Below are 24,386 nucleotides of genomic sequence, written 5' to 3'. Positions count from 1 at the left end.
CGGAGTCTTCCGGTAACGTTGCCGCCCAATCACTCTCTCTGGTAATTGGCTCAAAGGCACGAAAGGGGCCGGGACTAAGAAGTAGCCCCGCCTCCTGGTAGCACCGACCTAGGGAAACGCTGCTTGGAAAGCATGGAGAAGATTCTCTGGGTGTGAAAAGATGTAGGTGGAGGGATTCTACAGACGTGTTAGGGCTAGATCGCCCCCTCTCCTCCCGCAACAGGATATCATTCGTATTTTTTCTTTTGTTTCAGGTCGAGAAGCCAAATCCATCCCTGGCATGCATTTTCCTTTAAGTGTATCTGTCTCTTAGCAGGATGGTAGTCACATGAGTGTGTAGGCTTCTGATCCGGATTTCTATCTCGTTGTAAGTATGGGGTTAAACTAAAGGACTTTTACATCACAAAGACAGCCATAACGCAGGCGCGAACCATCCAAAGGGCTTGTTTACCGGCCCTAATTACCAAGTGTAGTTTTTACCTGAAAGGCAAGTCCCAGGGGAAAATGACATCCTGCAGTAATGTAGGAGAAAGTTGCATTTTGTTTTTGACTGGGTTTTAGTGTGTGCAGTCAGGGAAGGAGTGTGGCTTTCCCCAAATATTTAAGTGGTAAATTCTGATTACCTAATGCTTGGAAGAAACAGCTGCCTCAAAAATAAGCAAATAAATAAGTTTAGATAAAATATGTTCTCAGACCTTTAGAAATGGATAGATAAGGACAGATTAGTCCATCAGAATATGGGCGATGTGTGTGAGCGGGTAGACAGGGATGGGGAGTGAAGCATGGGTGTGTGTTTGCTTTGGGGTTTTGAGCCAGGGTCTCATCTATCCCAGTCTGGCTTCTAACCTGTTACGATCTTGAACTTCTCCTACCTCCAGCTCCTGGTGTGGGATTACTGAAATACACCAGCATGCCTGGTTTGTGCAATGCTAGAGAATCGAACCCTGGGCTTCATGCATGCTAAGCAAGCACTTTACAAACTGAGCTACATCTCCAACCTATTTTTCTTTTGTTTTGAGGCACGTTTTTGACTTATGACCCTGGCTGGCCTGGTAATTGCTGTGCCATCTTGATTGTCTTTGAGGCAGTTCTCCCTTGTCAGACTTCCAGTGCCAAGATTGTTGTTTTGGCAAGTTGTCATTCTTTGTCAATTTGGAGGTAGTTTTCCCAGTGTAGCCCTGACTGTCCTGGCACTCATTCTTTAGACCCGGTTGGCTTCAACCTCAGAGACCACCTACCTCTGCCTACACAGTGCTTGGATTAAAGGTGTACACTGCAGCCAGGCAGTGGTGGCACATGCCTTTAATCCCAGGATTCCGGAGGCAGAGGCAGGTGGATCTCTGTGAGTTTGAGGCCAGCCTGGTCTCTAGAGCAAGTTCCAGGGCAGCCTCCAAAACAACACAGAGAAACCCTGTCTCAAAAAACCAAAACAAGGCCGGCTGTTGGTGGTGCACACCTTAATCCCAGCACTCCACTCGGGAGGCAGAGGCAGGTAGATCTCTGTGAGTTCGAGGCCAGCCTTGTCTAAAGAGCGAGTTCCAGGACAGCCTCCAAAACAATACAGAGAAACCCTGTCTGGAAAAAAAAGGTGTACACTGCAATTAGTTTATCAAAGTACCTATGAGGCTGAAGAGATGGCTCAGTGGTTAAGAACAAATACTGAGCTGGGCATTGGTGGCGCACATCTTTAATCCCAGTACTCGGGAGGCGGAGGCAGGTGGATCTCTGCAAGTTCGAGGCCAGCCTGGTCTACAGAGCAAATGCCAGGATAGGCTCCAAAGGTACACAGAGAAACCCTGTCTTGAGAAAAAAACAAAACAAAAACAAGAAAAGTACTGCTCTTGAAGAGCACCCAAGTTCGGTTCTCAGCACCTACATTCAGGTGGCTCACAACTGCTTGTAATGTCTCTGCCCTCCAAGGGCATCTGTATTCATGTGACACATTGAAAATATAATAAAAGGGAATCATTTCTAAAGAGAGATAGAAGCAAGGTTTTGAAAAGTATGGCTGGGTTATATGTAAGTTATGGTGTGTGCTATAAATTCAATATAATTCAGAAGAAATCTTCTGACTTCCTGTATGTCTGGTCCTCTGGAGGTTGGCACATAAACAATGAACAATATGCATTCCTTTTCTGCTATAAGGCACAAGAGACAAAAAGAAGCTTAATAGCCTGGTGTGGTGGTACATCCCCATAACTCAGCCCTTGAAGGTAGAGAAATGAAATCAAATTGAGGATCTAGAAAGGATTTTACAGGAAATGGGTCCCCTGAGACCCAGGCTGGCATCCTGAGGGAAAAAAGCAAACAAAACAGCAAAGAAGAGCATTAACAAAGGGCAGACATGGGGGAGAGATGTGTAAAGGGGAGGAGGGTAAGGGAGGGTGCGTTGAGAGCTCAGGCAAGAAGAGTGACAAGAAGCTTGTGCACTCCTGTGCTGTGTTTCCTGTTACTAAATCTAATGTAGTCTCAAAACTGAGCATGGTGGCCCATATCTCTAATCCTGCCTCTGTATGCAAGAGGATTATGAGTTCCAGGCCAGCCTGGGATATATTTAGTAGTGATACCCTGTGCCAGAAGGGAGGAAAGGAGGGAAGGAGCAACAGAGGAAGGGAAGAGAGAAACGAACAGAACAAAACAAGTTGGGCGCGGTACATGCTTAGAATCCCAGGAGACTGGTGGATCACAAGCACAAGGCCAAATGGGGCTTCTAGCAAGTTTGATAACGGCTTGAGTTACACGAGACCTTGTCTCACAAAAGAAAATGGCCAATGAGATGGCCCAGCAATTAAAAGTGTTTGCCATGAAAACTCAATGACCTACATTTTATCCCCAGAGCCCAGCATGGGACTCCCAAAAGTGGTTCTCTCACCCTAACCCAACACAGTCATACATTATGTGTCTAGGTGTGGCTGTGGCATATGAGTCCAGTCCCTGTGGAGGAGCCACTGGATCCCCCTGGAGCTAGAATCATTGACAGTTGTTAGCTCCTCAATGCGGGTTCTGGGAATGGAACTCTGGTCCTTGCAAAAGTTCACGTTATATCTAAGCCATGTCTCTAGTCCCTAAACTAAGATTTTTAAAAAATTAAGAAAGCACAGATGTGGGTGTTATAAAGGAGGTAATTTTTAAATAGGATAATGTCCAGGATGGTTTGACATTAAGAAAATCTTCCTAGTTATTCTGGGTGAACCCGATTTAACCTGTTGAAAGGCCATTAAAAACAGAACTAAGGCTTCCTCCAGGGGAAAAAACGCAAACGCATGCCAGGATCAGAGATACATGTCCTTAGTTTCGGCACTTGAGGCACTAAGCACACAGATCACGAGTTTGAGGTTAGCCAGAGGTACATTGCAGGGCCATCTCTTCAACATAATTCTAAATATATATATCTGGGTGGTGGCAGCACGTGTCTTTAATCCCAATACTCGGGAGGCAGATGCAGGCAGAGCTTTGAGTTCAAGGCCAGCCTGGTCTACAGAATGAGTTCCAGGACAGCCAGAGTCACACAGACAAACCCTGAAAAACAAAAGAAAAAGAAAGACAAACGAACAAACCAAACAAGTGATCAAAAGATGATTCAGACAGGTAGACTACAGCTTCAACTGTTACCCTTCCCGATAGACCAAGAATTTCAGAATAGTTTAGCTAGCCCTTACAATGGTTTAAGTCAGTTCCCTACTGTAAATTCCTTAAAATACATGACTGTCTCTGGCTGACAGTAACTCTTAACACTAGGTAGTGAAAGAGTTTGGATGATGATTTGAAAGTGTTGATGGTAAGAGCTGCAGTCCTGATGAAGGGAGATCTGGATCTCTGACCTGGAGGGAAAAGGAGCCAGGCAACAGAACTCATTTTGTTCTAGAAAATACTGAGGGATCCCCTCTAGCCTACATTTCATATTTCCAGCTAACTGCAAAGCACAGGGCCACTAAGAGAATTGGGTAAACGGGCTTCTTTGAGAAATCTCTACCCACCCCACCCAAAAGGGTTTTTTTTTGTCTGGTTTTGCCTTTCTCTGAGTGGCAGATATTATTGAGAGTCTGAATCCCTCTCTCTGTTCAGTCAATTCTTTTTGTTGTTTTGTTTTGTTTTGTTTTTTTGTTTTTGTTTTTCGAGACAAACTGTGACTTTGGAGGCTGTGCTGGAACTAGCTCTTGTAGACCAGGCTGGTCTCGAACTCACTGCCTCTGCCTCCTGAGTGCTGGGATTTGGGAGGGAGAGGCAGAGTCATGTGGATCTCTGTGAGTTTGAGGGCAGCCTGATCTACAGAGTGAGTTCTAGGACAGGCTACAAAGCTACAGAGAAAGCCTGTCTTGAAAAAGAAAAAGAAAAAAGACAACAGTAAACAGCAAACCTACAACAAGGCTGGGGATGTAGCTCACTGGTAGAGCACTTACCTAGCATCTGAGAGGTCTTAAATTCAGTTCCTAGGACTTCAAAATAAAATAACACTAAAACATGCCCCTAGGGACTGGGAAGACGGATGTGTAGGGAAGAGTGCTTGTTGTACTAACATGAGGACCTGAAAAATTTCTGGTTTGTATATAATGTCTTTCTCTTATTCTTTTTTTGTTTGGTTGTTTTTGTTAATTAATTTTATTTTATTTTTAAATTTTACATATCAATCCCAGTTCTCCCTCCCCTCATCCCACTCCCCTACCTTCCCCTCACCCTCACCCCACCTTCCCATCAGCTCCTCAGAGAGGTTGTGGCCTCCCATGGGGAGTCAGGGAAGCCTGGAGGTACTGAATTTAAACCCCCCAGTTTCCATGCAAATATCCAGATATAGTTGTGTATAACCCCTACACCCGATGTGGGCCAAGGGGCAGAACTAGGTGACTAATTGGAGCTCATCTGCCAGACGGCAAACCTTACTGGAATGGTGAGATTCCTGTTCAATGAGAGCTGTCTTAAGGAAGCTAGGTAGAGAGAGATAAAGACATCTGATGTTTCCCCCTGCTGTCCACAGGTGTTTGATGGATATGCACCCATACTGATGTGTATAACCATACATACACAAATTCGACACGCACACAGACAAGGTTGACTTTAAAAAGAATCCCATCAAATCAGAGCACGGCCCTTTCCCTTATAAAAATTGCCAAACATATTTGTAAATGGCAAACTTCAACAGCAGAGTGAAGAGAACACTTCTTGTTACACTTTGCAGGACTAAGAGAGGGTTGCAGCTGGCAGAACCTTCATTTTCTGCTGTGGCTGTCTGTGGCTCTATGGTAGAGTACTCATCTAGCATGGATAAGGTCCTGGTTTCCATCTCCCAACACACACACACACACACACACACACACACACACACACACACACACACACACACACACACAGAGAGAGAGAGAGAGAGACACCTCAAAGTGTGATGGCTTACTCCTGCAATCCCAGCATTCCAGGATTGTAGGTAGAAGGATAAGGACTTCAAGGTGCACTTTTAGCTATAAGAGACTCTATCTTAAAGACAAGCAAACAAAACAAAATCTTCCCTTTTGGAGTCTGGCCCTTTGGCTCTAACATGCTGGCCGCCTTCCAGAATGCACAGTAACTAGCTGGACTTCGGAGTCATGTTCTGATGATTATTCTAGCTCTTTATGACATTAGCATTCTTCCCAGGTTGTTCCTGTTTCTAGATCCTACCTTATGTCTGTTCTGATTTTCCACCCCTGAGGGTGGACATGACCTGTCTGTCCATTGTTCACTTGGGCCTTCTCAGTCAACTCAATTTACTGACCAAACATGGCAGGTGGATGTTTTACTTTAGTAAATGTGCCAAACTGGGTATGGTGGTGCTCACTTTTAGTCCCGTCACTTGGGAGTCAGAGGCCAGTCTGGTCCATATAGCAAGTTCCAGGTCAGCCAAGGTTACACAGAGAAACCCTGTCTCAAAACCAGTAAGTGAAAACAAAACAAAACAACAAAGGTAAACATGCCAGAGAGCTGTCAAAGGACACAACTACAAAGGCCTTCACATCTGCAGAAACAAAGATGCCATTGAATTAATTTTTTGTTGGCCATCTACTGTTGGGTGTGAAGTGGACACTTGTTTCCCCAGTGAGACTCCCTTGGAGAAAACTAAAATTTCATTTTCAAGTAATTATCAGTTGGAGATAGTTTCTGGATTAGGGTTGGGGGCATGTGTCCACTTCTTTCAGCTCTAAGACCTATTTTATTTTATTATTATCTCTTAGAAGCCTGTTTTTTTTATAATGAGAGGCAGAAAGAGGGTGGAGTCGGATGTGAGGGGAGTTGGGGAGAATCTGGGAGGAGCAGAGGCAGGGGAAACCATAATCAGCACATCCCCAGCCTCCTTTCCAGGAATGGAAGCCTAAATCCCCCCCCCCCCCCCCGACGATGGGGTGTGGGGGGGAAGTAAAGAACGTTGTCTCTAAGTAACAAAAGTCATGATTTTAACTCCTTTTCTTAAAATTGTTCCTGTTTTGAAGGATTTGTCTCATACACCTAGGGTTTGTTTCTTTTTTTTTTTTTTCTTTTGTTCTTGTTTTTCGAGACAGGGTTTCTCTGTATTGTTTTGGAGGCTGTCCTGGAACTCACTATGTAGAACAGACTGGCCTTGAACTCACAGAGATCCACCTGTCTTTGTCTTCCAAGTGCTGGGATCAAAGGCATGTGCCACCACCCACTGCCCAGCCTGTTGTTGTTTTTATCTTAGTTGGGATTTAGCTGAATGCATTTCGCTCTAGGGTACATGTGAATTTGTTTCTCTCTCTCTTTTTTTTTGGTTTTTCGAGACAGGGTTTCTCTGTATTGTTTTGGAGGCTGTCCTACTCTGTAGAACAGGCTGGCCTCGAAATCACAGAGATCCCCCTGCCTCTACTTCCCGAGTGCTGGGATTAAAGGCGTGCGCCACTAACTCCCGGCGAGTTTGTTTCTCATGTGTGTATTTGTCATTGTGTATGGTCCGTCAGTATGACAGGGAGGCAGAATCATGTCAGGATTTGAAAGATGAAAGCAGCAGGAACAAGTGAACTTGGCAGTTTGTGCTGCTGTTGAACCTTTATGAACTCAAGGGTTGTCCCAGGATAATTACTGACCTATGGAATGACTGAATGATGTTACAAGTACTTCCTTGCATCTAAACATGCTGAAATGAAAGCCATGCTTGCCGGGTGTGGTGGCACAAGCCTTTATTAATTCCAGCTCTTGGGAGGCAGAGGCTCTTCCAGTTCAGAAACAACTGGAAAGGCCCTAAACCAGGAACAGACTTTAATTATTTTATTTTATTTATTTCAAATAGTGTGTATGTCTGGGCATGTGCACCTGAAAGCAGTTTCTGAGCTAAGCTAGCAATGGCTTGGCACTACAATAGCTGAATCAAATCAGTCTCTTCCATTTGTCTGTTCAACAAATGAAATCTGTCATTTTCTACTTCATTCTTTAGGTGAGGTATTGTGTATTTCCACTGTGCTAGGCTAGAGAGAGGGCAAGAATGCCTGTTTGTGATAGGTAAGGCTATCTAGCATTTGGAGCCTGTAGGTCAGAACTGGAAGCCAGGAATTGCATTTGCTTCTGAGCACTGCAAACAGCTTGTCCATACTGAAAACTGATTCTCAAATGTGTACAACGCAATGAGAGGCCGAAAATAACTTGAAATCATTCTTATTTTTAGGACTTAAAAATTGTTTTATCTCTTTATTTTGTTTATTTTTTTATTTTCCCGAGACAGGGTTTCTCTGTATTGTTTTGGAGGCTGTCCTGGAACTGGCTCTGTAGACCAGGCTGGCCTCAAACTCACAGAGATCCCCCTGCCTTTGCCTCCCTAGTGCTGTGATTAAAGGCATGCGCCACCAACATCTGGCGCTTCTTTTCACTTTCTCTCCCTTCTACTTTTTTCCATTTGGGACAGTATTATGTGGCCCAAACTCATCTCACACTTGCTCTGTAGCTGAGGCTGGTCTTTAACATTTTGTCCTCCTACATTCTGGGATTGGAGGCTTGAACCACCACACCCAGATCTATTTGGTGGTGGTGGTTGTTTTTTGTCTGTTTCTTTGTTTTTGTTTTTGTTTCTTTTTGAGACAGGCTTAAAGGTATGTAGCCCTGGCTGACTTGGAACTCTCTATGTAGATCGTGCTGGCCTTGAACTCAGAGATCAATGTGCCTCTGCCTCTTTTTTTTTTTTTTTATTCAAGACAGGGTTTCGCTGTATTGTTTTTGGAACCTGTCCTGGAACTTGCTCAGTAGATCAGGCTGGCCTCCAATTCACAGAGATCCACCTGCCTCTGCCTCCTGTGTGCTGGGATTAAAGGCGTGCTCCACCAATGCCCAGCGTGCCTCTGCCTCTTGAGTACTGGGATCAGAGGTGTGCACTACCATGCCTGGTTCCTTTATTATTTCCTTCCTTCCTTCCTTCCTTCCTTCCTTCCTTCCTTCCTTCCTTCCTTCCTTCCTTCCTTCCTTCCCTCCTTCTTTTTTTTTTTGAGACAGGGTTTCTTTGTATAGTCCTGTTTGTCCTGAAACCTGATCTGTAGACCAGTCTGGCCTTGAAATCAGAGCCCCCCCCCACCTCTACTTCCCAAATGCTGGGATTAAAGTCATGCACCACCATGCCTGACCCCCCTTCATTTCTTTCTTTCCTTTTTTATTGAGACAGCGTGTCTCTGTGTAGTCTTGGCTGTCCTGCACATTTTGTAGACCTGGCTAGCCTCGAACTCACAGAGATCTGCCTGCCTCTGCCTCCTAAATGCTGGGATTAAAGGAGTGGGCCAACACTGCCCAGCCAACCTTTTGTTTCCTTCAAAATGTTTTACTTTTTAAAACTTTCATGGATGTATACATATTGTGTGTTAAGTATTTCCCTCTTGTACCTTCCAAGTAAAAGGATTCTAACAGGTCTATTATGAAGATCCCAAGGCATGTATGTCAGTGAAAAGATCAGATTCAAGGCTGGGTTTGTTGGTATGGGCCTTTATCTCAGCATTTGGGAGGCACAGGCAGGTGGATCTCTGTATGGGAGGCTACCATGGTTTTAATGGTGAGTGCCAGGTGGTCTACATAGCAAGTTCCAGGCCAAGCAAGGCTATGTAGTGAGACCTTGTAAAATTAATTGGCCTCTGTACTAAACACAAGTGGGTATGAATATGACTCTGTAGGAGGCTCTTTGTCTCAGCCCCCAAATGCCTTATTGAGTTAATCTGTGGTTCGTGGTCTAATGAATGTCTCTGATTGTTTTTTGCTCAGAAAGAATAAATGGAGACATAAATCAGCTTGGAGGGAAGGCAGCGATAGAAGGTTGTCACCCTGCAAGGTATTGAGACGACAGAGGAATGTTTGAAGACCAGCTATATTCTATTGATGTAGGATGAGAGGGCAATCATTGGTCCTAAACCAAAGCTGAATTGCTTTCTAGGAAAGTTGGCAAAGGTCTTCAGAGCAGAGTTCCCCCTTACCCTGTAATTCTGTGAAAATCATTTATTCTTGGCATAAGGACATAGGCTGATGAACTGCCTTGGTGAACGTGGAAAGCATTTGAGGTAAACCCTGACAGAATGGGCAAAGTCAAGAAGCCGACCCTTGGGAAGCTGATACTGATTTAGGGTTTAACTGGGCACAGTGGTGCATGCCTATACTTGTTGAGGCTGAGGGAATAAGATCACAAGTTTTTTAGGCTAGCCTGAGCTACAAAGTGAGGCTTTTTTGAAAGAAAGGAAAGAGAGAAGTAAAAAAGGATTTCGAGGCTTCCCTTATTCATGTGATTCAACATTTCCTCTTCTAGGTCTATAGCTAAAGGAAATGAGTGAGCACATTGTAAGGATACCCACATTTCTCTATTCCTTGCAGCCCTGTTTGCAATATCCTACATATGGAATCAACCCAGACGTCTACCAATAGAAAAATGGATAAAAATGCACTGTATATATACACTGGAGTCTTATTCAGCAGTAAAGAATAAGGAAATTATGTCCTTTATAGTAAAATTAAGACACAAAGACCACCATTTTTTTCTTTTCTATTTTTTCAATGTATTTTTTATTTAAATTAGAAACATGCTTGCTTCACATGTCAATCCCAGCTCCCTCTCCCACCCCTCCTCCCTTACCCCTCCACCTAATCCCCACACCATTCCCCAGGGAGGGTGAGGCCCTCCATGGGGGATCTCCAGAGTCTGCCATTTCATTCAGGGCAGGATCTAGGCCCTTCCCCATGTGTCCAGGCTGAGAGAGCATCCCTCCATGTGGAATGGGCTACCAAAGTTCATTCGTACGCCAGGGATAAATACTGATCTACTACCCAAGACCCCAGTGATTGACGAGGCCTCCTCACTGACACTACATTCAGGGGGTCTGAATCAGTCCCCTGCTGGCCTCTCAGCCATCAGTCTGGGGTCCCAGAGCTCCCTCTTGTACGGTCAGCTGTCAAAGACCACCATATTAAGTGAAACAAGCCAGACTAACAAAGACAAATATCGCATAATTACACTCATATGTGGAAGCTGAAACAAAAGTCTTTACTATTCAAAGATAAATACTAAAACAGTGGTTGTGTCAGGTGGTGGTGGCACACACCTTTAATAACAGCACTTGGGAGGCAGAGGCAGGCAGATCTCTGTGAGTTTGAGACCAGTCTGGTCTACAAAGCTACACAGAGAAAAACCCTGTTTCAAAACAGCAAAACAAAACAAAGAAAAAACCAGTGGTTGCCAGGATTGGGAAGAGGAGGAGACCTGGAAAGATATCATTTAGAGGTTACATGTAGTAATATGTGGGATAAACATGTTTAGAGATATAATACATAGCATGAAGACCATGTAGCTAATAAAATTAATTATACTGGGGCCAACAAGATGGGTCAGTGGGTAAAGGTGCTTACTGTCAACCCCGAAGACCCAAGTTCATTCTCTAGGACTCACAGGGTAGAAGGAAAGGATGAACTCCCACAAGTTGTCCTCTGATCTCTACACATATGCTATGTCATGAGCATGCATACACACACAATTTTTATATAATAAATTATACCATATTAGAGATTTTTGTTTAATAAGTAGATATCATTTGCCCATGACAAAAAATGTTTTAAAAAGTGAGTATTTGATGATGGGCAGTGGTAGTGCACACTTTTAATCATAGCACTCAGGAAGCAGAGGCAGGTGTAACTCTGTGAGTTCAAGGCCAGCCTGGTCTACATAGCTAGTTCCAGGACAACTAGGGCTGTTACACACAGAAACCCTGTCTCGAACCTGCCCCCGCAAGTGAGTATTTGGGGCTGGAGAAGTGGCTCAGCAGTTAAGAGCACTGCTTCTTTATTGTTATGACCTAGGTTTGGATCCCAGCACCCACACTAGGCATCACACCAACACCTGCATGCCAAAGGATCAGACACACTCTTCTGGCCTTCTCAGATGGACACATGCAGAGACACAGAGAAACACACACACACACACACACACACACACACACGCACGCACGCACGCACGCACGCACACACACACTCAATTTTAAGTGACTGTTTTCTTTAAAACCAAACTAACACCCTCCTCTACTTTGCTTTTCTGTGCAGTGCTGAGGGTAGAGCTCAGAGCCTTCTAGGGGCTGGACCGTGCTTTGCCAACTGAGCTATACTTCCCAGCCCACCTTTTCCTTTAAGCCTATATGTCCAAGTAGGGTGGGAAATCCCAGTCCCCTTTAATTAAATTTACTTCTAGCAAAAGGATGAGAATGAAGACATAGGGGATATGGGTGTGAAGGAAACAAGTCAGGGTATTGGCCAGAGGCCAGGAAGAGCTTTGGGTCTGCCTCCCTGTTCCTGCAAGCTAGTGATCCTCCGCTGAGCAGCACCAGAGTCTCATGGTTTCAAAAGAAAGGCAGGGAGAGTGTAGGCTGTGCAGGCTCCATTGAGGAGAACGAACAGAAGCTGGCTTCGCCTGACAAGAATAGCTATTTGGAGGAAAGGTCCTCAGTCTTGTTTGGGCCAAGTTTCTAGTTGCAGGCGCTCAGTGCAAGCTTAATTAGTTTCTGTGGGCCAACTGCAAATGGGGCAGCTTGATTTGCACTTGTTAAGCCTGTACAGCTACGAGTCGGGGTTTTTTATAGCTGCTTTTTCAGCACCACCTCATTAATCCTCACAGCACAGAGGGAGGCTGAAGACTCAGTCATCTTCATTTTAGAGACGAGCCCTAAAGAGGTGAAATGACTTGAACCCCATCATCTAGCAAGTCAGTCACTGTGCTGAAAATAGAGCCAAGCTGTGATGCTGGGGTGTGCTGTTCAAGTTAGCCCACAGGTCATCCCTGCTTTGTTCACTGCAGATGCAGAAATCTCCCTCTTGCAGGGAATCTGCATCACCTTACTCTCTGCTCCAGGCTGACCTTCTGCTTAAGTCTATTGTGGAAGCTAAAGATGATGGCATATAAATGTAAGCCTAGCATTCAGGAGGCCAAGGCAGGAAAGACAAGAAATTCAGGCCACCCTGGACGCGCATGTATGTATGTATGTGTGTGTTGTGTGTTTTGTGTGTGTGTGTGTGTATGAGACAGAGAGCTTGTTTTGCAATAACAAGTATGTAATAGGCAACACTAGGGAGTAGAGACTGGAGAGAGGGAGGTTCGTTGTGTCTTAGTGTCCCTTCCTGGCTCATCCCTCTAGGTTCTGTATCTTTGAGGTGCTTGGGCCCAGATTTGTGGGAACATGTCAGTCCTAGACAGCCTCTCTTTGGGGTCTGTGCTACCAGCTCATCTCATTCATCTGCTAGAAACTATATATATGTATGTATATATTATATAATATATATATATGTATATATTCTGTCAAAGCATGTCTAGGAGCTAGGAGTCAGGAAGAATGAAGATGGATGTCATGTAGTTAAGTAAGGAAATGTAACCAGAGTTTTTTTTAACAGGTTTGGAGTGTATTTGAAATGCTAAGTATTCTTTAAAAGTAGCAAAATAGCTAAATGAAACAAAAGAAAGAAAGAAGACATCAGCCAAGGTTTATCTTTTTCTCCATGATTTCCTGTTGTTTTTGGTATTTGAGGGGTGAGTTGTTAGAGATGACAGAGTCTCACATATACTAAGCTGGTCTTGAACTCCTGCCTCCACATCCTGAGTACTGGGGTCATAAGCATGAGCCACCACATCCAGCTTTTTTGTTGTCATGTTACTTTTGGCATCATGGTATCTTTATTTAAGAATAATATGCCATATGAATGATCTTTTCCTTCCAAATCTTCTGAGGTAATCTCATGTGTCAGGAATATGAGCCACACTAACAATGGTGCTTGGATATGTCAGTCAGCATACTGTCACATACCCTGTGATGATCATAAGTGACCCCATAACAGTGAGCACACGGAAGAGGCTAAGGGACTACCTAGAAACTCCCCTGCTATTTTGAGTGTGGTTTTGGAAGACACAACTACTGTATTCACAAATGACCATGTACATAAGCTTGCATCCTCCCTAGCTCTGTGAAAGGCAACTGGTACAAGCACAGGCTGGTAGAGAGAGGTCAGGGGCAGGTTGGCTCCCAGCATCCTGCATTTCACACTCCATCTTATCCACACCTGCTACAGTCACCTAGACCCAGAGCAATACTTGCATGCCATTTTCCCAGTGAGTGTGGCTGCATTCATGGTTCTGTATCCATGGGGATGCTTCAAATGTGGGGCCAGGCTGAGCAATGTGGGCCAGCAGTTGAAAGCATGGGCTGGATAGAAAAACTGACTGTCTTCTTACCGTCTGTGAGCCCTTGAGATAGTGACTAAACCTCTCTGGGCTTCAGTTTTCTTCCCTGAGAAATGGAGATAGATGGTTATTACCTCTCTCATAGGAGTGTTGTGAAGATGAAAAGAGATCATGCATGTAAAGTACTTAGGCAGGTGCCTAGCATATGACAAACATTCATATGCAGTTTTTTCCTTCAAATTTGAGAACAGGTTTTTTTGTTTTGTTTTGCTTTTTTGGTTTTTCGAGACAGGGTTTCTCTGTGGCTTTGGAGGCTGTCCTGGTACTAGCTCTAGTAGACCAGGCTGATCTTGAACTCACAGAGATCCACCTGCCTCTACCTCCGGAATGCTGGGACTAAAGGTGTGTGCCACCAACGCCCAGCTGCAGGGATAATTTGTATTATTAATTTTTTACGACATTCCCTGTTGGACTGTAGGAGCCGCGTGGTTCGGAACCGGGTGAGGAAGACCCGGCGGGTGCCGCGGGGCTCTGGAAACTCTGGAGCAGCAGTGGCCGCACAGGGTGGCCTGGGAAAGTCAGCAGTCAACAGTGCAGTGACAGGAGCCGCAGCCCTGTGGCCCTGGAACTTCCTAGATGTGAAATTTCAACAAGAATTCAAGTCTTTTTTTCTAAGAAACTCAGAGAAGAACCACAAGAACAATGGATGCTTCTATGATAACTGCTCCCCAGGGTCTGTTATCATTCAGGGATGTGGCTGTGGACATCTCACAGGAGGAATGGGTATGTCTAGATTGTGCTCAGAGGGCTTTGCACGTGGATATGATGTTGGAGAATTACAACAATCTACTCTTTGTACTCCATGGCCTTCTTGGATTGGGGATGAGGATGTGGATTCTCAGCTTTCTGTTCCACCAACATAGCTATTTGCTGTCAGCCCTCCCTGTTGTAATAAACTCTTTGCCCATTGGAACTATTTGCCAAAATAACCTTTTTGCATCAAAAAAAATTTTAGTGTGTGTGTGTGTGTGTGTGTGTGTGTGTGTATACCAGTGGGCACTCCTGTGTCTTGGAGTATGTGGAGATGGGAGGAAATCTTGTGGGATTCAGCTCTCTCTTTCCACCATATGAATCCCAGGGATCAAACTCACGTCACCAGGTGTGGCCTTCACCCACTGAGGCATCTTGCTGTGCCTCAAGTGTGTGTGTGTGTGTGCGCGCGCGTGTGCGTGTGTGTGTGCGTGTGTGTGTGCGTGTGTGTGCGTGTGTGTGTGTGCGTGTGTGTGCGTGTGTGTGCGTGTGTGTGCGTGCGCGTGTGTGTGCGTGTGTGTGTGCGTGTGTGTGTGTGCGTGTGTGTGTGTGTGTGTGTGTGTGTGTTGAAGAAGGAAACAAGAGTAAGCCATCAACACCTAGGGCATCACAGATAAGACATCAGGGAAGCTGCTTGTGAGCTCACCCCTGAGGGGTAGGTCCAACTGAAAACTCCAGGCCTACCATTAATTAATTAGCTCATGTCTTCACAGGGGACTTGCTACATAGATATGGGTGCCTTTGGGAGTCACCGGCAGCACAGATGCCAGTAAAACAAGCAGTCTGTCCCTATGAGAAGGCATGCCTTCTGCATTCCCATCTAATTGTGGCTTACAGCAGGATGGGGCTTTCCACCCTAGAGATCTTCCTTCATAGACCCGGGACGGAACCTTCAAAACTCACTTTCTCCTGCTCCAGGAAGGATGTCCTTCTTGCTCCAGATGCTCACTCTCAGGCTGGCTTTAAGGCTTCAGGATGGAGAAGGGGATAGAGTTATTACTCCCATCCTATTGGCTGCTGGGATAAATTTGATCCTAAGTTATAAAAGTGCACCCCTTTCCAGTCTGGCAGTTGTTTCTCTCCTATCCTTTTGGCAGCAAAAATTCTGGCTAAGGCAGGTCTTTTCAATTCATGGCTGATGAAATTGCCTATTATCCACAATGTCTTGAAAACAGCTTGAAAAAATGTGACTGTGCCAGCCCCACCAGCCCTCTGGGCCCATGCCAACAGTCTGAACGCATTTTCACTTAATTGGCTGAAGTCATAAAGGCAGGAGTCAGGTTCTGAAGGAGCTGCCTCAGGCGGTTGGGAAGCATCAGCTCCAGGTTCCAACTCCAGCTAAAGATGACCAGGAAGATGCTGGTGGGAACAGGACTTCTCCCAGGGCTCAAGCACCTGCAGGGAATGGTGCTGGGTCCACAGGAAGTGAGAACAATAGTCGCCTCAGGAGAGTTTCAGAAACTTGGGGAAGTACTTGGTTAAACTCAGCTGAATTGATGGACACTGGGTTGTAGCTTCAACACCTGTGTTGACTTATTTTCAAACAGGGTCAGCTACAGCGTTGGTTGGCCTAGAACTCACCATTTAAACTACACTAGCCTCAAACTTGTACTTCCAGCTTCCTGAGTGCTGGGATTATAAGCATATGCCACCACGTCTGGTTTCCAGTTTTTTCTCCTTTCTCTTCTGTATCTCTTTCTGAGACAAGGTCTTATATATTCCAAGCCTAGCACACACCTACTTTCCCAGGGTGTCTCTGAACTGATTATTCTGTCTCCATCTCCTAAGTGTTGAGATTATAGCACCACACCCAGTTTTTAAAAAAATGATCTCTCTCTGTCTCTGTGTCTGTGTGTGCGTGTGTGCACATCCGCGCATCCATACAAGAGTGTCCACAGGGGCAAGAAGAAGGTGTCACATCCCCTGGAACTGCAGTTACAGGTGGTTAGAAGACACCTGGCATGGTACTGGGAACTATTATTCTCTGGTTCTCTGGAAGAGCAGTGTTACTGCTGAGCCATCTCGCCAGCCCCTATGCCCAGTTCTTTTTTATCATTTTTATTTTAATTTTAAATAGCTTCTTTTACATGCCAATCCCAGTTCCCTCTCTCTCCCCTCCTCCCGCACTCCCCTTCCCCCCCAGCCTCCCACCCTATTGCCAATTCCTTCCACATAGGGGATATCTAGAGTCTGTCATTTCACTCTGGGTAGGGTCCAGGCACTCCCCCCAAGAGTCCAGGCTGAGAGAGCATCCCTCTTTGTGCTATGGGCACACGAAGACTGTTTGTATTCCAGGGATAGACACTGATCCACAGCTCAGGGCCCCATAGGTTGCCCAGGCCTTCTTGCTGACACTCACATTTGGGGGGTCCAGATCAGTCCCATGCTGTATGCCCAGTTCTTATGCAGTGCTGGTGATTCATCAAACTTGGCACTTTGGGCACTCTAGCAAGTACTCTTATCAATTAAGTCACAATTCCAACCCCCACCTCTTCTTCTCATAGGATGCCAGACTGCACAGCCATGTCTCACTACACAACCCTGGTCTACTGATTCCCAGTGCCTTTTTCACGCACAGAAGACTGAAGGGGCTCGTTGATGATACTCATCTAATTTGGCGTCAATTTACACAACAGACCTTTTGAAGACCTACTATGTGCTAGCTCTCTGTGCACAAAGACCCCAATGTAGAACCGGGTAAGATCACGGGGCCCTGGTAGTGTGTTTAGTGCAGGGCCTGATACTCAACTTTGGGTGTCATCTAGCTTCACTTTATATGGACATTCCACTAAATCCAAACCTTGGTGTCTTAGAGGCAGCATCCCGAAGAGCTCTGCTATCAGTGTCCATGATTTCTCCCACATAAGCATTGGGGAATCTGCCGAGTGGTCCAAGTGGACTGTGCTACCTCCAGCTGCTCCTCTCTCAATCCTTTGCTTGTAAGCCTTTTAACCAGGATCTCTGCAGACCCAACAAAAGTAAATCTTTGTGAGAAAGTTTTGTTGTGATTCTGCAGGTCCTCTGAACATGATGTCAACAAGGTAATAGGTCTGGGTGGAGTTGAAATTAACCAGGCCATGTTCCCCTGGGGTTATTATCATCACCCAGAAGGAGGACTTTCTACCTTGTCATCTATGAGCATGCAGCAGGATAACATGCCTGCTTTTGTGCCAAAATACACGGAGACTCCTGGGAATCTGTGTTTAATGGAAGAAATGAACATGATAGGAGGAAGTAAAGGTTTCTCCTTTTTGTTTTGTTTTGTTTTTTTGAGACAGGGTTTTTCTGTATAGCTTTGGAGGCTGTCCTGGAACTTGCTATGTAGACCAATCTGGCCTTGAACTCACAGAGATCCTCCTGCCTCTGCTTCCTGAGTGCTGGGATTAAAGGAGTGTGCCACCAACGCTCAGGTTTTTTGTTTGTTTGCTGTTTGTTTTTGCACATTGTGCTTTTGTCTAGCCTCAACCCTTCATTTTTGAGGTCATGGCTGTGGGGGCCAGGTAAACCAGAGGTTCCAGGGCCAACAGAAATTGGGAAACATCTTACTTTTGTGGCCATCCGGTGTTTTCTAAGAGAAACAAGGGGGGGGTCCCCTGTGTGTGGGAGGGACATGGGAGGAGTGGGATCCTTAGCTGTCATCACCCAACTGAGCCCATGTATAAGGGGACAAAGTTGCAGGAGGAACACAGGACTGTCCCGAGCCAGCAATTCAAGGAGACAAGGACATTCACAGAAAGGCACTACAAAGACTTATTGGGATCATAAGATGAATAGATTTAATCATTCTTGTTTGTAAAACAAGACATAAATTAGTGTAATATATAATTTATATATTTATGTAGTATACATACTATATACAGACATTAGAAAATGTTCCCTCTCCGTGAGGCTGAGGGAGAGGTGAATGGCAGCGATGAAATGACACACGCAGGGTCTGAGTGGCGAAGGTGGAGGATCAAGAAGTTGGGAGAAGAGGAAGACCATGCCAGAACTGTGCTGGCACTGGTCGTGGGGGAAAGGGTTCCCCATTGGCTGCATCTCTGGCCCATTAAACATCTTGGTCCTGTGGGAGGAGAGGCAAGGAAGAGGGGTTGGCTTCCCTAGAAGGGCACCCCTCCTCCTTGCTGGGAAACCTTGCCACTCATGAGGCTTTATTGCGCTGGGATCGCCAAGGATAGGCAGGGGCTCGGCACAGTGTCCATTTTATAAAACTCACATAAGAACGAGAGATTTCACATAGGCCTCTCACACAGTGATGAAGGAGAGACCGACACTGGGTGGGAGGGTGTGGGACACAAGCAGCTATGGAGAAGTGGACAAGAAGCAATCTATACAGAAGAAACATTGGCTTTCTTTGTCCTCCACAGTAGGACTACTGCAGGGACTCCGTGTCTTCACTCCCAGAAGGGCTGGGGAGGAGGGTGATGGCAGCAGCGGCAGCAGCGGTGGCAGCGGTGACAGCGGTGGTGGTGGTGGTAGCAGCGGCAATAGATGAGTGTCAAGGAGGATGCTAAACAGTGTGAGTTCCCTTCCAGATGGTTCCAGAGAGGGAGAGAGAGGTGCAGGACTGCACCGGGTAAGGCGCTCAGCTTCTTTTCTTAGAGACACAAATCCACAGGGTCAATACACAGCCAAAAGCATATACTCAGGATTAACATATCACGCTAGCTTCCAGAAATTTAAGATATAGTCATCAACACCCCCACCCCTCCCCCCTCCCCCCACCCTCCCCATCCCAATCCGTAGCTACGGCAAACTCCTAAGGACAGTCTATCTGGTAGTGATGTTGAGAGAGGAGCCACACACCTCAGGCAACAGCTCCTGCGCGTGGCAGGGCTGAGCCGGGCCGGCTCCGATACCGGCGCTGGATTTCCCCAGAGCAGACATTTTCACCAGGTACATTGCCCAAAACAAGTGAGGTGATCTCAGAGGCTTGCTCCCTAGTGGACTGAGCTACCCTGCCCATCGGTGAGGGGCAGGGCACTTTGGGGATGGCTGGTGTGGAGCTGCCAGCCTGTTGAGCCGGCCACTAGCAGCCCAACATGGCTGTATTCTGCACATATCCTACCTGGGCACTGGCCCTTGAGGTGGCTCCTGCCAGGTACAGGGGAGCCCGTGGTGGGTGGGCACATCTGGAACGAGCGCCCTCTCTCCTTGGCTTGGCGCTGTGGCCCTACCGCTATTGCCACTGCCCTCCGTGGGGCAGCAGATGCTAGGAGGAGGTCCAGGTCCTGGCTCCCCCGGTGCCCAACTCAGAGTAGGAGGTGAACCTGATGTCACCTATGAGCCCCAGAGAAGAGATAAAATACAGCTCTGTGGTGGGCGTAATGGCGAGGGGCCTTTGCCCTCACAGTGACGCCCAGAGGCCAGGAAGGGGCGAGGACACCCAGGGCGGCAGCTAAGCCTGCAGCCCTTAATAGAGAGCCTTAGTCTAGGGAGCTTTCACTCCTTGGAGACTGATAGATAGGCTCTTGGACCCTGACTGGCCCAACAGACACACACACACACACTCACCACGAGATGCAAAGACCACAAAGATCAAACCTGGGGCCGTGGATGGGGAGGGGACAAGACTGGGCAAGTGCCTTACTTAATAAGGGTTTTTAAGGAGTGTGGGAATGTGCTCATAACAGTCGATGATGGGGAGCCTGGTGGGTGCCCTGTGGCTCCCGGCAGCGGTGGCAGCGGCTGCTGCTGCTGCTGCTGTTGTTGCTGTTGCTGTTGCTGCTGCTGCTGGTTAAGGTTCCGGGCTGTGGACTCCTCGGCTGCGCGCAGCAGGAAGGTGTAATTCCTCACTACCTCTTCCACTTTGGCCAGCAGCTCCTGGCGCTGGGCTTCGGAGCGCACGATGAACACCAGCCGCACAAAGGTCTCAATGAGGCTGCTCAGCACCTGGAAGCTGCCTGTGATGGCTGCCAACATGTGAGTCGGACTCTTGTCCACATTGGCTACTCGGCGGCAGGAGGCCCGGAGCTCCTTGAATTTGAGAGCTAGCTCAAGCTTGTATTCGGAAATTTGAGAGACATAGGGCTTGGGGGCACGGGCCTCAGGGCTGGCCACACACTGCCGCAAGACGGTCAGCAACTCATTGGTGTCCAGACGGGCAGCCAGAAAGCCATCAGGGAGGCCATAGGCATGGGCCCGTAGGGCATTGATTTTAGCCAGGCTCCCTTCAAAGGTGGAAACCCGAAGATCGATTTCCTGGGTGTGGGAGGCCTCGGGGCTGCTGCTGCAGGTGGCAGCATCCAGTACCTGCAGGGTTCTGCTGACCACAGGCACCACCTGCTCGTCGAGCTTCATGCCAGGCAGAATCTTCATGGGGATGGAATAGGAGAGCTCATCCTTGCCATCGCTGGCATCATCTGCCATGTCACACTTGCGGTAATAGAAGCAGTAGCGGATGGAGCAGCACTTGCTGCTTTCACTGTCCTCATCCAGATCAGCTGGCCGCCGGTATACCTCCTCTGGCAGGGAGAACACAGCCATCTGCCTGGGGCCTTTGCTCTCAGGGGCCACTTGGACATAGGAGGGCTCTCCTAGAGTTGGTGACTCCATACGCTGCTTGCCTTTTGGACCTAAGACTAGTGGGAGGCCTGTGTCTACCTCTTTGACCTCTCTAGGTAGCATTCCCAAGGGAGGGTGCGGGTAGACATCTGAGGTCAGTGAGGCCCTGTCACCCTGGTCCAGCTCGCTGATACTGTAGCCTCGTATCAGTTTCCTGTAGTTGGGATCTCCCAAACACTCACCCCCTGAGGCACACGTGGTCAGGCAAGAAATACCACTCTCGGGGTCTGACCGGCACTCACGGGACTCCAGGCTGGTGGAACGGATATGCTGGTCATTGATGGGACTACCAAGGCTCAAGCCTGGGCCAGCCTCTGGCTGCCTCTGGGTAGGGGGGACCCTCTCCCGGAGGCCAGGCACTGGGGTCTGGGCAGCTTGAGGTCGTCCCCCTCGGCAGATGCGCTTGCAGTCACAGCTGCGTCTCTGTTCACGAGACATGCCAGGTCCCTGCTGCACAGGGCTACTGCGGAGCTGGCAGCTGCAGCGGCCAGGCGCTGGAGGCTGCAGGTACTCTGTACCTGGAAGCTCTCCCTGGCTTGGTGGCTTTAGGAGTTCCTCAAGGAACTCCAATTCGTACTGCTTTACCTTCTGCAGCTGGGCCTGTCGCTCATCTGTCTCTTTCTTCTGGCGGGTAGGGAAGGTAGCAGAGAATAAGTTGCGTAGTCGGAAAGGACCTCGGGATGACTTGGGCTTCGTGGGGCCTTCAGAGGCTGAGTGGGCTCCATCCAGGGTTGTTTCAAGCTTCCTAGACGGCATGGTGCTGACCTGCCGGCTGGTGGCCAGGGGCCTCAGTGGGCTTTGGCCTCTAGGTTGGCAGCTGGGGCTGGGGCCGCGGGACTGGCTGCTGGGACTGTGGCTTCGAGCCTGGCAGCTAGGGCTGTGGCTTCGAGCCTGGAAGCTTGGGCTGGGCAAAGCCATGGGATAGCCAGCTCGCGGGACCAGGCTGGTCTCCTCAAGCTTGCTGCTTTTCGATGTGCTCTCCAGCTGCCCTTTCTCCCCATGGCCAGAGATTGCACTCTGCTTGTTAGAGGGAGGCTTAGCACCCTCTAGCCCAGCCTTGCCTGTCACCTCCCCAGTATTTGGCTTGCCCACCGAGTCTCGACTTGCTCTGGATAGATAGCTCTTCGGAGGGAAACTTTGAACAGGAAACCTGTCCTCTTGTGGGGAAAGGTGGAGGTTGTCAGCCCGGCTGCTTGTGGATACTCTGGGGCTGGCAGAGACCTCTGGACCCAGGTGCTGCTGAGAATTGCGTGCGGTCTCTGGAACACTGGGGCTCATTTTAAACTTCAGATTCTTGCTGGCGCTGCTGCTCATCAGGCTAACGTCTGGCCTGCCCATGGTGACTTCAGGCCTCCCCACGCCAGCTTCCAGCCTCCTCTCCCCTCTGTTGGAGGGTGTTGCCAAGGCGGTGCCAGGTGTGGCTAGACTCTTGCTGTGCACCACCTGCTGTAGGGCAGCTGAGATGATGGCTGGGGTCACACTGCCTTTTGGGTCCAGGATAAGCTTGGGGCTCAGCCTGACTTCCTTGGGCAAGTTTTCCCTTAGCTCTGAGACCTGCTCTTCACTGAGGGATGGTGTGGCTGCCCTCAGTGACATCTCTAGGCCTGCCCTAGTGTGGCCTGGCCCTTTGTCCTCAGGAACTGGGGGAAGCAAGCTCAGATTCTTCTGCTCACTAAGCTGTGGGGACAGGGCCGGGTGCACCGCCAGGGAGTATGTTCTCTCTCCCTGCACCTGGGCTTCTGACTGCGGCAGCTTTCTCCGGGCGCCAGGGGGGCCAGGACTCTGGCCAGTGACAGCTGGCTGGAGGGATGGGTTGGGATCTGGGGGCCCAAGGGCATAAGGGGCTGTGAGAACAGCCTGAGCTGCGCAGCTCTGGATCCTGAAGGGCAGGTCCTTTCGGGCAAGGAGGCTGTCCTTGTTGAGGTGCTGGGCCAGGAAGTAGGTGGTGTTCTGGTGCTGCTTCATGGCCGACATCATCTCCGACATGTCTGTGAGTTCTGAAGAGTTGGTTTCATGGCCTGAGTCGAGCGATGATTCAGGAGTGATTGTGGCCAGCACAATCAGTCCTGCAGGGACGAGAATGGGACTTGTTACATTTCCTAGCATCAAGGTCTTTCCCAACCATATCCAGAGTGTTCGTGGAGAGGTGGTAGGCAGCAGCAGTATTTCAAGCTCGGGAAAACCAGTCAAGCCTGAGAAAACTGGAGGGCTGAGGGAGGGGGGAGCCAAGAAGAGCACACAAAGAGGAACAAGATGTGTGGGAAGGGGCTGTGAAAGATTGGAATCCAAAACAAGGAATACCAAAAAAGAAGATCTGGGCAGTTTGCTGGTAAATTAACATGTAAAACAACATGCCAATCAACACTAATTTTAGATTCAACAGCTAGGAAATTTCTGTTAATTGTCCTGAAGAGAGTTGGCAAAGAGAGGTGCTATTCTGTTCCTCCTCATCTGGCCAGGCCTGTCTACAGTCCTTGCAGCTGAGGCCATTTAGCTGAGCTGCTCTCTCTGGCAGCCACATGGGCCTTGGGCCTGGAAACAACTAGTTTTGGAGCACCCGACGATGAGTGAAGACAAACGCCAGCCTGGGTTGGGGACAAGCATTCAGGGGGCTACCCAAAGAAAAGGAATCACCCATGTATAGAAAAGACAGGCTCTGTTTGATCCCAGTGCCTTACCCTGCTCTATCCATACTTGACCAGGACTCACAGGCTCGCTAATATTCCTAATGCTGCTTTATTGATTTTGTCATTATTGTTGTATTGTTTATCTCTCTTTTTAAAAATGTGTGTGTGTGTGTGTGGGGGGTACATACGTGTGCCTTTCAGATGATGGATTTGCATGCATCTATAATAGAGAATAAAAAGCATGTTGTAGCATGGTTCTCCTGCCAATTGATAGCTAACAGAGATAGCTACTGATTATTGAGCCTCTCACTGTGTGTGAGGTAGTGCTTCGGTGTTCTGTTTGAATGATGATGCCATTTAATCCTCATGCTGTGTGATGCAATTGCTGTAGCGATGCACAGAAGTGAGTGAGTGACTTGCCGTGAGTTGCACTGCCTGTGAGTAAAGAAACTGGGACTCTGCTGCATCTGCCTCAGGGTTCATTTCCTCAGATAGGCTGAAGACCCCAGCCCTGAGTGGGGAAGGCTCTTGGCTGTCCTGATCACAGGTCCTTTTGGAAATTAGCTGGTCTTTTGGAGCATGTTGCTATTCTTTGTCTGTTTTCTGTGTCTCTTCTATATTCCCGTTCCTCAATTCTGGCCTTGATCTATAGCTGTTGTGGGTTCCATCTGCAGTAACTGTCCAGAGATACGGAATAATGAGTTATAGAGCTCTAACTACAGCCGAATCATATCTCT

General features: G+C 47.8%; 1 protein-coding gene and 1 long non-coding RNA gene across 6 annotated transcripts in view; one reads left to right on the top strand and one right to left on the bottom strand.

The window, feature by feature from the left end:
* Positions 1–30: 30 nt before the first annotated feature.
* On the top strand, positions 31–14,621 carry LOC110342154. Its single transcript, XR_002384161.2, has 3 exons — positions 31–162; positions 255–367; positions 14,127–14,621. It is a non-coding gene; the product is annotated as an uncharacterized LOC110342154 (long non-coding RNA).
* A 4,571-nt stretch (positions 14,622–19,192) lies between these two features.
* The window catches only part of Frmpd3 (FERM and PDZ domain containing 3), a 146,032-nt gene continuing 140,838 nt past the window's right edge, over positions 19,193–24,386 (bottom strand). For all 5 annotated transcript variants that reach the window (XM_040744461.1, XM_013118206.3, XM_040744460.1 and 2 more), the window contains one exon: positions 19,193–23,088. In XM_040744461.1, the coding sequence (XP_040600395.1) occupies positions 20,045–23,088 (3,044 nt within the window). In that variant the 3' untranslated portion in view covers positions 19,193–20,044. The remainder of the gene's footprint in view (positions 23,089–24,386) is intronic.

Source organism: Mesocricetus auratus, unplaced genomic scaffold, assembly GCF_017639785.1.
Source record: "Mesocricetus auratus isolate SY011 unplaced genomic scaffold, BCM_Maur_2.0 Super-Scaffold_100003, whole genome shotgun sequence".
Lineage (NCBI taxonomy): Eukaryota > Metazoa > Chordata > Mammalia > Rodentia > Cricetidae > Mesocricetus > Mesocricetus auratus.
This window is presented reverse-complemented; position numbering and strand designations above follow the sequence as displayed.